This window comes from Delphinus delphis, chromosome 8 (assembly GCF_949987515.2).
Source record: "Delphinus delphis chromosome 8, mDelDel1.2, whole genome shotgun sequence".
NCBI classification, from domain to species: Eukaryota; Metazoa; Chordata; class Mammalia; order Artiodactyla; family Delphinidae; genus Delphinus; species Delphinus delphis.
Window position 1 is genome coordinate 96,253,629 of NC_082690.1, and position 12,956 is coordinate 96,266,584.

A 12,956-nucleotide genomic window follows, 5' to 3' on the forward strand; every position below is an offset into this window, starting at 1 on the left:
TACACAGCTTCCAGCGGCAAGCCTGGGATCCACAGTACCTCCGGACTCGGTCCAAGCCCAGACCTCTCTGGGGAGCGCCAGCCTGCGTCACCCGCCTAGCCCTCCGGCTCCTCCCCAGCGAGCCCACACATGGTGGGAACGTGAGGGGACGGGGTCAGACTGGGCGCCTCAGAGCCAATCGCCGGGCGAGAGGCGCCCAGCCAATAGAAGATGGGATCCAGGTCCCGGGGGCGGGGACCCAGAGAGGAACGGAAGTGTCATAGGTCACTGGGCGGGCTGGGGGCGGAGCCCGCGGTGTCTATGGGGGCGGAGCAGCGGTGGCCAGAGCAGTCAGGGCGGTGATGGCGGCGGCTGTGGCAACCTCGGCAGTGGCGGCCCCGGCGCCGGCGGCCCGCGCGGAAGGCGCCTCCTCAGTGCACTGGTTCCGTAAGGGGCTGCGGCTCCATGATAACCCGGCGCTGCAGGCGGCCGTGCGCGGGGCGCACTGTGTGCGCTGCGTTTACATCCTCGACCCTTGGTTCGCGGCCTCCTCCTCAGTCGGGATCAACCGATGGAGGTGAGGGGGCCCGGGGCGGGTTCGCGGGCCCGGGGGACGCAGCCTTGCCTCTGGGGCACCCATCCTCGGAAAGGGAGGCTCTGGCCCCAGTCCCCTCTGCCGAAAGACCCCGGCCTGAAGGAGGTGGGGCAGGGGGACGGAGCCGAGTCTCCAGAGGGGAGAAGTAGGGAAGAGGGAAGCAATTAGTCCCCGTAGTAATAGCCTGGGTGGACCAGGGCTCAGCTTCTGACACCGCGCGCTCGCACTGCGTGTTACCCTCTTTGGTCCTCACGACATTCCTGTGGGACAGATCATGATCCCCATTGTACAGATGAGACTCTTGAGCCCTAGAGGCACAAAGTTGACGTGCTCAAGGAGTTGCAGCCAGTGAGAGGCAGAACAGGGACTCCTTGTCTAAGGCTCTTAGGGGTGTACTGGGGGCGGGGGAAGGGGGAGGACAGGAACTATTGTGGTGTGAGGGCAGGGATAGGTTTCTGAATTGATAGCACGGCAGATGCCTGCATTCTTCAAGTAAAGAGCGCATTGCTGTGCTCCTGAAGGTCATCTGTAAGCCTGTGGTTTGTCTGAATCCATTTTTTCAACCATCCTGCCTTCCCTCCACCAAGATCATTCTGTTTCTGGAGGCGTCTAGAGACCCTGGCTTAGCGTTAGATAGGGCAAGTGCCGTCTCCCCTTCATTATAGATAAAGGCCTCAAGGGCATGTTCACTTAGAGGCACTTTGTGTCCGGAGCTGGAGAGCAGAGAGCAGTACTTAATCCATTTTGGAGAATTCCCTCAGCAGCTATGGGCTTGCTAGAGGAAAAAAAAAAAAAAAAAAAAAAGGAACCAAAGTGTCCCTTCCTCCTCTTCTCATGAGATTGTTTTTAAAGGACGGTTGAGCCATTATAGATTAGATGTTTATCAACTGATGTACTAAGATTAGGGACCAGGAAAGCTGTGATATCAAGGGTCCCTCTTTGATGATTCCCAGGAGATGGAGTGGACAGGATCATGGGAGAAGATTAACAGATAGGCAGTTGATGGGTTTTCTCTTTAACGAGTGTTTAAAACCAAGGAGTTCTGAGACCTTGTGTCCCCATCTCTCTTTAACACGCCCCTCGGTAGTCCTTTGGTTTGTTTGCATCGTTTTGGAGCATGTTTGCTTGTGACCTTGTTGCTCGAGAGGCAGGGTTATTCCCAGGATATGCTGGCTCTCCACCATTCTTTCCTCACCAAGGTGTGTGTGCCCTGCCAGGAGAGTGAATGCCCCTAGCAGTGGATCTATTAAGTGCCCCCCTCCTGACCCATTTATATTGAGAGAACAACTAAAGATAGTCCTGTGGAGAGCCTGCCCACACAATTTTCAGCTGCTGTATTGCTCTGCCTCTGCTTCAGTTTCTATAGATAGGAGGTTGGGTTTGACAAACATCCTCAAATGACCGGCCATCCCTAGCATGGACTAAGCCTGAGACTTTGCCCCTCTCCCAGTGGCAGTGTGCCAGTCAGAGCAGAGGTAATAGAATCCAGACTGCTTGCTTGCTGCGTTGTCACGGAGTTTCTCCTTTTTGGGGGTTTTGGAGGACATTGCATGGACTACCTACTCCTTTGTGGTAGTGGAAATTACAGATCAACAACAAAAACTCTGTTGCTGATTAAACTCAGATTCGCTAGAAACTAGGAGTTTTGTGGGTCACCCTCTTGTGATTGTGCTTTTGAGTGAGTGAGAGAGAAAAGGAATGTGGCAGTTCAGATGCCTGTGTCAAATCCTGAAGTCAGAGACTGTGTAGGAATGCAGATGTTAACTGAGCAATTATTTAATGAGTGCCTAATATCTGCCAGGCACACTGCTAGGTGCTGCTAGGGAAATAGCAGTGAACAAGCAGATGTGGTGTCCAGAGCTCCTGGAACCTACATTTGCATGGCGCAAGACAAGTAAACAACCTTAATTTAGTAGAACTAATGCCATGAAGTAAATAAAGTAGGGGGACAGACTAGAGCAGTGGTTCTTAACCTTGCTGCACATGGGAATCATTTAAGGATCTTTGAAAGATGTCTGGGCCCCCTTCTCTCCCAATTCTGATTTTATTGTTCTGGGTTATGGTCTGGGCATTAGGGTCTTTAAAGGTGTGGTGTGCAGCAAAGCCAGAGAAGCACTGGGCTAGAGAACCCCAGACCTGAGCCCGACAGCTCGGGATATGTATTGCAGTGCATTGGCAAGAAGTCTGATTTGTTTTGGCATCAGAAGAAAGAGGTGAAATCACACAAAACAGATCAAATACGATAACTGCTCCTGGAGCTGGGCACAGACACATTCGTACCACCCCCGCCATATTCTTTGCTCCCAGGTTCAGAGCGAGGGCAGAACTGCAGGCTGTTTTATGCACTCGGTTGGGTGTTGGGGGAGTGATGGAGCCAGCTGTACCTCTGTGTAACTACAATATGTGTAATCTTCCAGTGGCTGTTTCTGGATCTGGAAGTGACCTGGGAGAATTGTGCTGCAGCGTAACATTCTAGCTCTGTAAATATTTCAGTTGCTGCCTCTGAGAAGCCTCCCTCAGAAGAGTGGGCCCTGGGCCATCTGCAAGAGGTGGGGGGAACCAAAATCTGTATCTCTGTTATCCTCCTGCACTTCCTACACTGACTCCCACACAGCATTTTTCAGCAGATAAATCAGATTAAAATAACCATGAATGGCCCTTCCTAAGAGTAAAAGTGGACAGAGAAAGGCAACCAAGAACATGTACATTTATTAGCATAGGGGAAGGGCTTGCATACTCCTTGCCTTGGTGGTAGTGGGACGTTTATAGGCTAATTGTAGCATTTGAGCCTCAGGACTTTTTTCTGCCAAGCACTAGTCAGCTAAACCCTTTGCCGTTTTCCCCAGCCCCACCTTCCCCAAATTTACTGCGTCTAGAAGGAAGTACTGTAGTGAGAACCATAAAAAAAAAGAAGGGGATGTGAGCCCCTTCTAGATTTAAAAATGGCCCTTGCAGTTTTTCATTACCTTTCTCTCCCTACTGCAACCCAGATGGGTGTTGGCAACAATTCACCTCACCCTTTATTTATGTCATTTTCTCCTTGGCTCTGTGCTACACCTGTATTCAGGAACTTGGGGGCAGAAGGAGTTGGTAGAAATAAAATATCAGCCCAAATCACTCAGAACTAGTGAATGAGATGACCTGGGAACTCCCCAGCATGCCTGGTGAGAACAAGTGTGTCTCTCTTCCCAACACCGGGAGCTAAACACTGGTGGACTGTCCAAGTTGGGTGGTTCTTCCCTGGAACTTGGTCAGCAAGAAGGTCTACAGGCAGGGAAATTTGAGTTTCTCTGAGTTGTTCACACTGGTACCCAAGAGTCACTGTATTGTTCTGCTGCTGAGGAAATGTTTCCATTTGCCTAAAAGGAATGAAAACTTTCACATTCATCTTTCTCTTTGAAATTAGGAAAGAATAAACATAGTTTTAGCCAAGTGATACGTAGAGATCAATCCCTGCTATGGATTGTGGGTTTGGGTTATCCTTTTCCATGGGGCTTAAAGCGCTCTTAATTACTTAGGAGAAATTAATTTATATTAATAGCCTATGTAGCCAGTCTGGGCTGGCCAATGATATCATCATTACAGTTAACCTTGGCTTGAAGCAGAGAAACTTGGTCAAGGGCGATCTAGACCCAAAAAGAGAGTTCACTATCATTTTCCCTCTTCCTATTAATAACAAGCAAAATATTTCTCAACACAGAATCTGCCTTCTCTCGAGAAGTCCTTCCCTGAAAGATCTACGTGTCTTTTATTTTAAAGGGCTAGTTCCGTGGAGTCCCTGAATTACTGAGTCCTTTTAGTATTTTTTGAAATCCCAATTTGATTTCTTCCAGTTCTGTCTGCTTCTGGCTCCAGAGCACTTACATAATGCAAGTAAGCTGCGCATGTTGTCTAATCCAAAGGGTGAGCTTGAACTCTCACCCAGGACGGTGCGCTCTGAATTTCAGCCATGTGAGCTCAGCTTGGAGCTGCCAAGGGTTAGCTGCCTGCCTGAACACTGCCACCTCCAATGCCCAGGCCAGTTTTCTTTAGAGTCCCCCCTCATTGGAGTAAAGAGAAACTGGCCATGTGGAGACGAGGGCTCTAGGGGAGCACAAAGGCCCAAGGGTCTCTCTGGTGAAAGAATGCGCCCGCTGGCCCCAGTGAGCTTTTGCCCAGGGCAAGCACTGCTCCGCTGCCCCCTGTTCCTTCTTGGCAGTCCTCACAGGTGGTGCCCTAGCGGTGGCTACTCTTTCTCTGTCTGCCTGGAGGCTGGGGCTCCTGGGGGCCATCCTGAGGCCTCCCTTCCTGGAGGAGCCCTGCAGGGCTTGACTGGGGAGCGGGGGAGTTGGAAGTAAGTAACAGCATTTCTAGAGGGCCAAAGGGGAGGCAGAAACCAGGCTCTCAAAGAGAGGAAGTTCAGTGAAAACAAACTAGAAGCAAAGAAAGGCAACTTGTAAATAGAAGCTAGAAGTAAAATTCAGTTTTCTGGGACAGTGCTTCTGAACCTTTGATGTGCAAAGGAGTCACCAGGGGATCTTGCTAAAATGCGGATTCGGTTTCTGGAGGTCTGGGATGGAGCCTGAGATCCTGCATTTAAGCAAGCTTCTGGGTGATTCACAGCTGTTGATCCCCGGAGGAGCAAGGATTTGGTAGCAAAGGTGTTGGCCTACGAGTAGAGCTGTGGTGCTCTCTGATGGCTGAGTCCCTGGCAGCACAGCCTCGGTGCTCAGGGGGTAAGTCCTGGTTGAGAGGCAGTGGAGCCTGGTGGTTAAGAATAAAGACGCCAAACCACACTGTCCGGGTTTGAATTCTGGCCACCTGTTAAGTGAATGATGTTACGCAAATTACTTAATCTCTCTGTACCTGAGTTTCCCTCATCTGTAAAATGAGAATTAAAGGAGGTGATATATGTAAAACAAGTAGGATAGTACTTGGTTCATTGTAAATGCTCATTAAATATTAGTTGTTGCTGTTACTGTTATTATCCTTTGGTTGCTGAGTCCAGAGTCGTGCCTTCCGCTCACTGCCTCGGCTATAGACTTCTCTTGTCAAAGAAGAAAAGGGTTCTCACAAGGTTATCTGTACTACAGAGATGCTGCAAGGAATCTCTCCTTTTAATAAATGAGGTCTAGAAATAAAGTCTACAGAAGGCAGCTGGAACCTAGCTTTCATGTGCATGCCAGTCCTATTTGTAGCTTCAAATCAAAGTCCTGGGCAGCGTGGTGGACTATGAAGGCTGAGACCCCCAAAGTGCATGGCAGGGACATTCCTGGGAGCCGCAGGACCCTCTGTCCTGGGCTTGCAGAATCTAAGTCACCAGTTATCCCTAGGCATTCTGCCTGGCAGGGCCCAGGTTTCAAGTGGCACAGAGGCAGTTTACACTGGTCTCTCGTCTTTTCCTCCTGAGAAGAGGGTGAGGCCTGGGAGGAGGCCAGAGCAAGTGCAAGTGCGTCACTCTGTCTCAGCTTTCCTTTTCTGAGGGTGACAGTGTTTCAGAAACAGGAATTCGCAGAGGTGGAGCTTTGGCTTTGCATAAAGCAGCATTCAGCCTGTCAGTCTCCCATCGCAACCCCTTGGGGAGTCTCTGCCTGCTCCTGAGCTAGCCTGATGCTTCGGGCTGAGCCCAGGACTCAGCTCGTGCTGGAATGTGGGTCTGTGGCATTCCCCGCCTGGCAGTGTCAGGTTGTCGACGTCAGAGGTGGCAGCAGGGACTGGTTCCAGTTGGCAGCCTGGGAACAGTCGCTGCTTCTGTAAGCCTCCCATAGTCAAGGGAACGTGATGTGCTGCATAGGAGCCACCGGGTTTCGTTGTGCTCAAAATAAAATCTGGTGATTCCCGTCGTTGACAGGCCTGGGTGGGAGACCCCAGCATAGATAGCAGGAGGTGTCCATGAAAGCGGCTCACCTGCCAGGGCATCGTTCCTGAGGAAGAAGAGCAGAATGTCAGTGGATTATCTGGAGTCACGTTTGTGTTTGCCGCAAACACATGAGATCCTGCAGGAATCTCAGCCCCTGGAGCAGTGTTTGATGTGCCACTGAAAGGCTTAAGAAATGCGGCACAGAGAAGAAAACATGGTTTGAGTCTGACCGAGAGTCGGATAGTTTGTTATCCCAGCTTTGTCACTCAATAACTGTAATCTTTGGCAAATTAATTCTCCTCTCTGTATCTCATTTTCCTCATCTATAAAAACAGGATAGTATTTTCCTTCAAAATGTGTTGAGAGGGCTTCCCTGGTGGCGCAGTGGTTGAGAGTCCGCCTGCCGATGCAGGAGACACGGGTTCATGCCCTGGTCCGGGAAGATCCCACATGCCGCAGAGCGGCTGGGCCCGTGAGCCATGGCCGCTGAGCCTGCGCGTCCGGAGCCTGTGCTCCGCAACAGGAGAGGCCACGACAGTGAGAGGCCCGCATACCGCAAAAAAAAAAAAATGTGTTGAGAGAATTCAAAAGAAAACGCACTTAAAAAGCATAACAGGCATATAATGACATTGATAACATTAGTTGTCTCTGGAGAGGGGGATGGATTAAATTCCTTGGGGAAGCAGGAGGAGGAGACTTTTTACTGTGTACCCTTTTGTAACTTGAATTTTGAACCACATGAAGAGTTAATCTGTTTAAAATGTTAAAGATAAAACACATAATCTGTTTAAAATGTTAATTTAAAGATAAAACACATATCATAAAATGTATTGGTGGAATTTCTCAGAAAGGTGATTATGCCTAACTGAATAGGTAATAAATTTTTGTGGTCCTATGAAGTAAATAAATAAAACACTGAGGGCTCTCAGGCAGTGTTAATTTCCTTTCCCTTTCCCATGGTGATCCAGCTCAGGCTAGGTCTCTTAAGTTTCTGGAGTCTCCCACACCTCAACTCCCACCCCCGAAAGCATGGGAGAATATCTTACAGAGGAGTGCCTCCTCCCTCTTGGGACAAAAACCTGGTGGCCAGAGCCCTGGAGAAGCCTGGAGAATGAGCTACCTGCCAAATGAAACCCTGGCAACTGGGGACTCAGCCCAGGCTGTGGGACCATGGGACCGTGGCGGTAGACATCCGCGCAGCCCAAAGCATGAGTGCGGAAAGACAAGGGAGTCTGTTGGACCAGGGTAGGTGAGACTTTCCAGGGCTCTTGCAGTCTTGTTCCTCTGCTAATAGGACCTCAGGCCTCCATACCACGGGACTGCACTTGTCTTTCAGATGGCTTTCCCGTGTGTCCTCCCTTTTGATTCTCACAACCGCCTGGTGGTGGGAAGATATTTACCCCCAGGGCCTGAGGCCAAGAGGGGGTAAGTGACTTGCCTGTAATCACAGAGGAACAACACGAGTAGGAGCAGCTCACACATATCGCAGATTTCCTACATGCCAGGCTCTGTGCTAAATGTTCTTCGTGCATTATTTGGCTTTCTTAACAATTCTGTGAGATAGGTACCAACACCAGCTCCATATCACAGATTAGGGGCGGGGTTGGGGGGAAAGCTAAAGAGGTTAAGTAACTGCCTAAAGTCACACAGCTAGTAATGACAAAGGCAGGATTTCAGCGGAGATGGCACTGATCCTCTACCATATCACACGTCAGCCAGAACGCAGTAGAACCATGCTACTTGTTTGGCATAAACAATGTACCAGCTTCTCCCTGCTTTGTTAGGAAAGAGTAACTCTTTGTTGTGTTACCACCAACAAGGACTGTGTGGGTTCTGCAGGTTCCTACTTCAGTCTCTGGAAGATTTGGACACAAGTTTAAGGAAACTGAACTCCCGCCTGTTTGTAGTCCGGGGACAGCCGGCTGACGTGTTCCCAAGGCTGTTCAAGGTAAGTGTGCAAAGTCCAAGAGAAGATAGTGAGAGTCTGCTCCAGGGTTTCCCCACAGACTGAACGAGACAGTATTCTGACTGAGGACATGGAAATGGTCGGGGACGGTCTGACCACTGCTGCTAGGGAAGTTGGGAGCAAATGCAGCCAGTCAGCTGCCAACAGAATGGAAACTGCGTTAAGGAGAAATTCTGTGAATCCAGTGTCTTGTTGGAAAGTTCCCATCTCAGTCCAGACATGGGATGTGGCAAGTTATTCCACCCCGGATGCCACTGGCTTCCTTAGATGTTTTCTTGGCTCAAGCCAGCAAGATTTATTAGGGCTCATCCTACGCCAGGAGTTTGAGGGTGAGCTTTCCTATTGAGCAATGGGCGTTCCCCATCTTGCTTTGCTTTGCTTATTGGAAAAAAAAGTCAGCCTCTTTGAGGAAACATCCCTACTTCCTCTGTGAGTGATTGATAAAATCTTCATTTAGGTACCATATAGGCCTCTGTTTGCTATACCAGGTAGCCAGCCCACTTTTCCCCCCAACCCCTTTATAAAACACAGTTTTTAAGGCCCAAACAGAGACGAAAGTGCTCATGGACAGAGGACTCTAGGACGTTCTCCCCTCATCCTCAGTGGCACACAGTTGTTTTTCTGCCTCTCTCCACCCCAGCTTCCTTCCCTACTCTTCCTGGGGGAAAAGGCAAGAGCAAAGACTTAATGTCAAGGCCATAGCTTAGTAAACACTTCATCATTCACTTTACGTCCCCGCACAAATGCCACGGTACTGATAATAGCCAGCATTCATTGAGGGCTGACCATGAGTCAAACACTGTTCTAGGTAAGTGCTTCACATACATTAATTCACGTACTCCTCACAGCGGCCCTCACAGGTGGGCGCTGCTGTCCCTATTCTGCAGATGAGGAAACAGTATCTTGGGAAGCTAAGGGTGGTGGTCTAGGATTTGCGCCCAGGCTCTGACTCCAGGGCTGTGTTCTTAACCACCGCACCGTTAAGCACATTTGCCTCTCTTCTGCCTCTGCATTGTCCCCTCTCTCCCAGCACCTCAGAGGCCAACCCGCTAACAGCCCAGAGATACAGATCATTCATTCACTGTATGTTATTAAGCTTCTACTGTGTACTAGGCCCCATACTAGGTCCTAGGGTAATGAAGAATAAGCATGATTTCTGCTGTGAGCATTCACACTGTAATGGAGGAAACAGGCAAGTAATGGGAAGCTTCACTGCCATATGATAACTGCTGTGATGGAAAACGGGCAAGGTTCAGGAGAATCATACTGAGGGAGAAGGCCTAGGAGGCTTCTTGGAAAAGGTGTCATCTAATAATATTTTTATTATTATTCACAGGATTATGAGTCTTTAACAGTGTAATCTATATGAACTGCTAAGCATGGTACTTGGCTCATAGTAAGTGCTCAGTAAGTGTGTAGTGCTGCTGTCCTTGAACGAGGGATAAGCAACCCTGCTCAGGACTCACATGCATCAGGGCTGAGTCAGGACCAGGCTGGCCTGTGCACGGCCAGGACATTTGCCCCGGGGATTCAGAGTTTTAAGGGGCCATGACCAGAGACTTTGGTTGGAATGTGGTTTCCTTCTAGCTAGTTGCATGCTCTAGGGCTTTCTGTGGGTTTTCTGTACAACTTTTCACTGGGCCACTTTCTCCCAGCTTTGCTAGGAAATCTAGAAACTTCTACCAGACATGACTAAAGACTTGGAAAAGAATTCCCTTCTTTTTAAATATGTGGCCCCTCTGGTTGATTTCTCTGACCTCTGGGCTAAGGGCTGCTCCTCCTTTCCCAGCTCTCTGAGACCTGGAGCCTATTAGCTGTGTTTCCTACTGGCCTCAGGAGTGTTGCTGTGGAAACCATCAACACACTTCACACAGCACAAGTCTGCCAAGAAAACTAGGCCAGAAGTTTTCAGGGCCCTGAGGAGCTCTGGGAAAGGCTTGCCAAGCAGGCGGAATATGGCAATCCTGTCCCCCGCTATCTTTACCATTGAGTCAGTGCCTTTCTGGGATTGGAGGCTCCCCTGGGAGCATGTATTTATGTCCTCCTGCTGCATTCTCCTACCACAAGGACACAGCAAGTGCACAGAGCTTCCCACCTCTCTCCTGATTCCACAGAGACCACTAGCCTCGGGCTCCACTGTCGTAGGCTGCTGGCCTCACCTCAAAGGCCTGCCCTCCTCAAACCTTGTGGATCTCAGATTTTTGGTTTTCCAGTTCAAGTCATTGTCCCTAGTTTGTTCTGCAGCCCATTCTGTCAGGTCTCTAGACTTACTCTGTACCCTCCCAGGAGAGAGCTGAGTGCCCAGCTTCTTTCTCCCCAAACAGTGTTGAGCATTACAGATTCTCTCCCTACAGGAATGGGGGGTGACCCGCTTGACCTTTGAATATGACTCTGAACCCTTTGGGAAAGAACGGGACGCAGCCATCATGAAGATGGCCAAGGAGGCTGGTGTGGAGGTGGTGACTGAGAACTCTCATACTCTCTATGACCTGGACAAGTAAGAGATGGGCCCCAGGGGTCAGGTTGCCAATTGTGGGAGTTGGTGATTTGGGCCCCTGCTGAGTGGAACTCAGGGAGATTCAGCAATAGGGCCCCCTGGCACATGAAGTATGGCGTTTTCTAGAAGCTGGAAGAGAATAGGTCAGAGTTGGGGCCTGTAGAGCAGCTCAAAGAGCTTACCCGATTTGGGTGCAAAGAGGCTTATTAGGCCCAAGGGACAGAAGCAGTGAGGCTCCCCACTCAGGATCTTCATAGATCTGCTCCTAACACGCTCCAGTCCCATCCACCCCACACACTCCCGCTTCTGTCCTGCTGCTCAGAAACTGCCCTCTGACCTCAGTGGGCCCTGTCTGTCGCCCCTCCCAGCAGATCTCTGTCCTCATAGACACAACTTCTGTTCCTGAGATGCGTTCCCTGGGCTCCCCTGGCTATCTGGGTTTCCCGGCCATGCATTTAGATGTTGCTCCCGAGGCTCTAGAGATCCCTGCAGGGCCTCTGTGCTTTCAGAGGGGCTAGGAGGAAACCCTCTCCTCCCCTACCCTGCGAGAGCTGTCACCCTCCTGCTGCTGCTGCCACTGCTGCCAAGCCCTGCTCCCTGTCCCTCTCCCCACAACCAGTGGTGGGGGTCACACAGCTCTGCATGTGAGCTGGGCCCAGCTCAGGGAAGCGCTGGGTGTGGAGCTCCTCCTCCTGCCACGTGCCGGAGGAGGGGTGAGGTACTGCAGGGGCAGCAGCCAACCTTCTGTCTCCACTAACGGAAGGGAGGAGAAAGGAACTGATATATAAACTCGCCCAGCAAGCCCGGCTTGCGTAAGCTGCTTCTTGGCCAACAAGAGCCCCAGGAGTCTAGCTGCAGCCCATCCCAGTTCATCCTTATAAAAACAGCCTCAGTTCTCCTCTAAACTCTCCTGTATCTTTTCTTCCTATCTCAGTGCCGCTGTGTTTCCCTTGCTCATGAAAAAATACTTTTGTAAATTGCAAAAAAGAAAAAGAAAACCCTTGAAGCATTAGTTGTTACTATTAACCCCAGGCCCAGCCTCCGATTTAGGGAGGACAGGCTGTTCTCCACCTCTCTGTTCTAGTAATTGGGGCCCAACAAGGGAATGATTTTTCAACCAAGGAACATGTTTGCCGCTCTTATCGAAGAACTTCCTCGAGGCTTACGCTGGGTTAGAGAGGGAGGTCCACGGGACTCCCTGTGGCTTGGACAGGCAAACCAAGGACCAAGAAGGCCAGTGGGGACTTTTCTGTGATTAGAGAGATACGGTCAGTCTCTGTCTTTAGGCGGCTCCACATCGGCACCAGGGAACCTGGAATTGAGCCCCAGTTTTGGCCCTGACTTGCTCCAGGCACCTGCTCCGGCAATCTAGGCTTCATATTCCCTCTCGGTAAAATGGAGATGTAGCCCCCCTTGTCCCCTCCTTTCCACTTAGGAGTGGGACCCATGAGCGGATGAGGAAAGCCACCCTCCAAGCCTTCGAAGTCTGGGCTCTTTTCTGGGTGGGCAGGGACCTGAGATGAAGGGTCTTGTGAGTGACGGACGTCTGGGGTGCTTTGGGATTCCCAGGATTATTGAGCTGAACGGGCAGAAGCCGCCCCTTACCTACAAGCGCTTTCAGGCCATCATCAGCCGCATGGAGCTGCCCAAGAAGCCTGTGGGCTCTGTGACCAGCCAGCAGATGGAGGGCTGCAGGGCCGAGATCCAGGAGAACCACGATGAGACCTATGGCGTGCCCTCCCTGGAGGAGCTGGGTGCGTACTTCCTGCCCCAAGCCTCTCATGCCAGCACCTCCTTTTTTGTAAAAGAATTTGCCGTTTTTTCTTTTCTGTCAAAGTAATGCAGTTACTGTAGACACTTTAGAAAATACGGAGACATGAAAATGGAAATAACACTATTACCCACCACCCAGAGAAAAACAGCCTTAATTTTGCAGTAGTCCTTCTGCAGTCTTTTTTCTGTTCGTATTTATGTATGTAATCTTCTGTTTCTAGTTCATGCCTCTATTTTTGTACTTTTCCCTCTCAGATACAGGCACAGCCTGGTGCTGGCATCAGTGGGCTTCTCAATACCAACATAA

At 50.3% G+C, this 12,956-nt stretch overlaps 1 protein-coding gene across 1 annotated transcript in view; it reads left to right on the forward strand.

The window, feature by feature from the left end:
• Positions 1-311: 311 nt before the first annotated feature.
• CRY2 (cryptochrome circadian regulator 2) overlaps positions 312-12,956 on the forward strand; it is a 33,739-nt gene continuing 21,094 nt past the window's right edge. The window contains exons 1-4 of the mRNA XM_060018766.1: positions 312-556; positions 8,253-8,361; positions 10,734-10,876; positions 12,446-12,630. Coding sequence (XP_059874749.1) covers positions 342-556; positions 8,253-8,361; positions 10,734-10,876; positions 12,446-12,630 — 652 coding nt within the window. The 5' untranslated portion in view covers positions 312-341. The remainder of the gene's footprint in view (positions 557-8,252; positions 8,362-10,733; positions 10,877-12,445; positions 12,631-12,956) is intronic.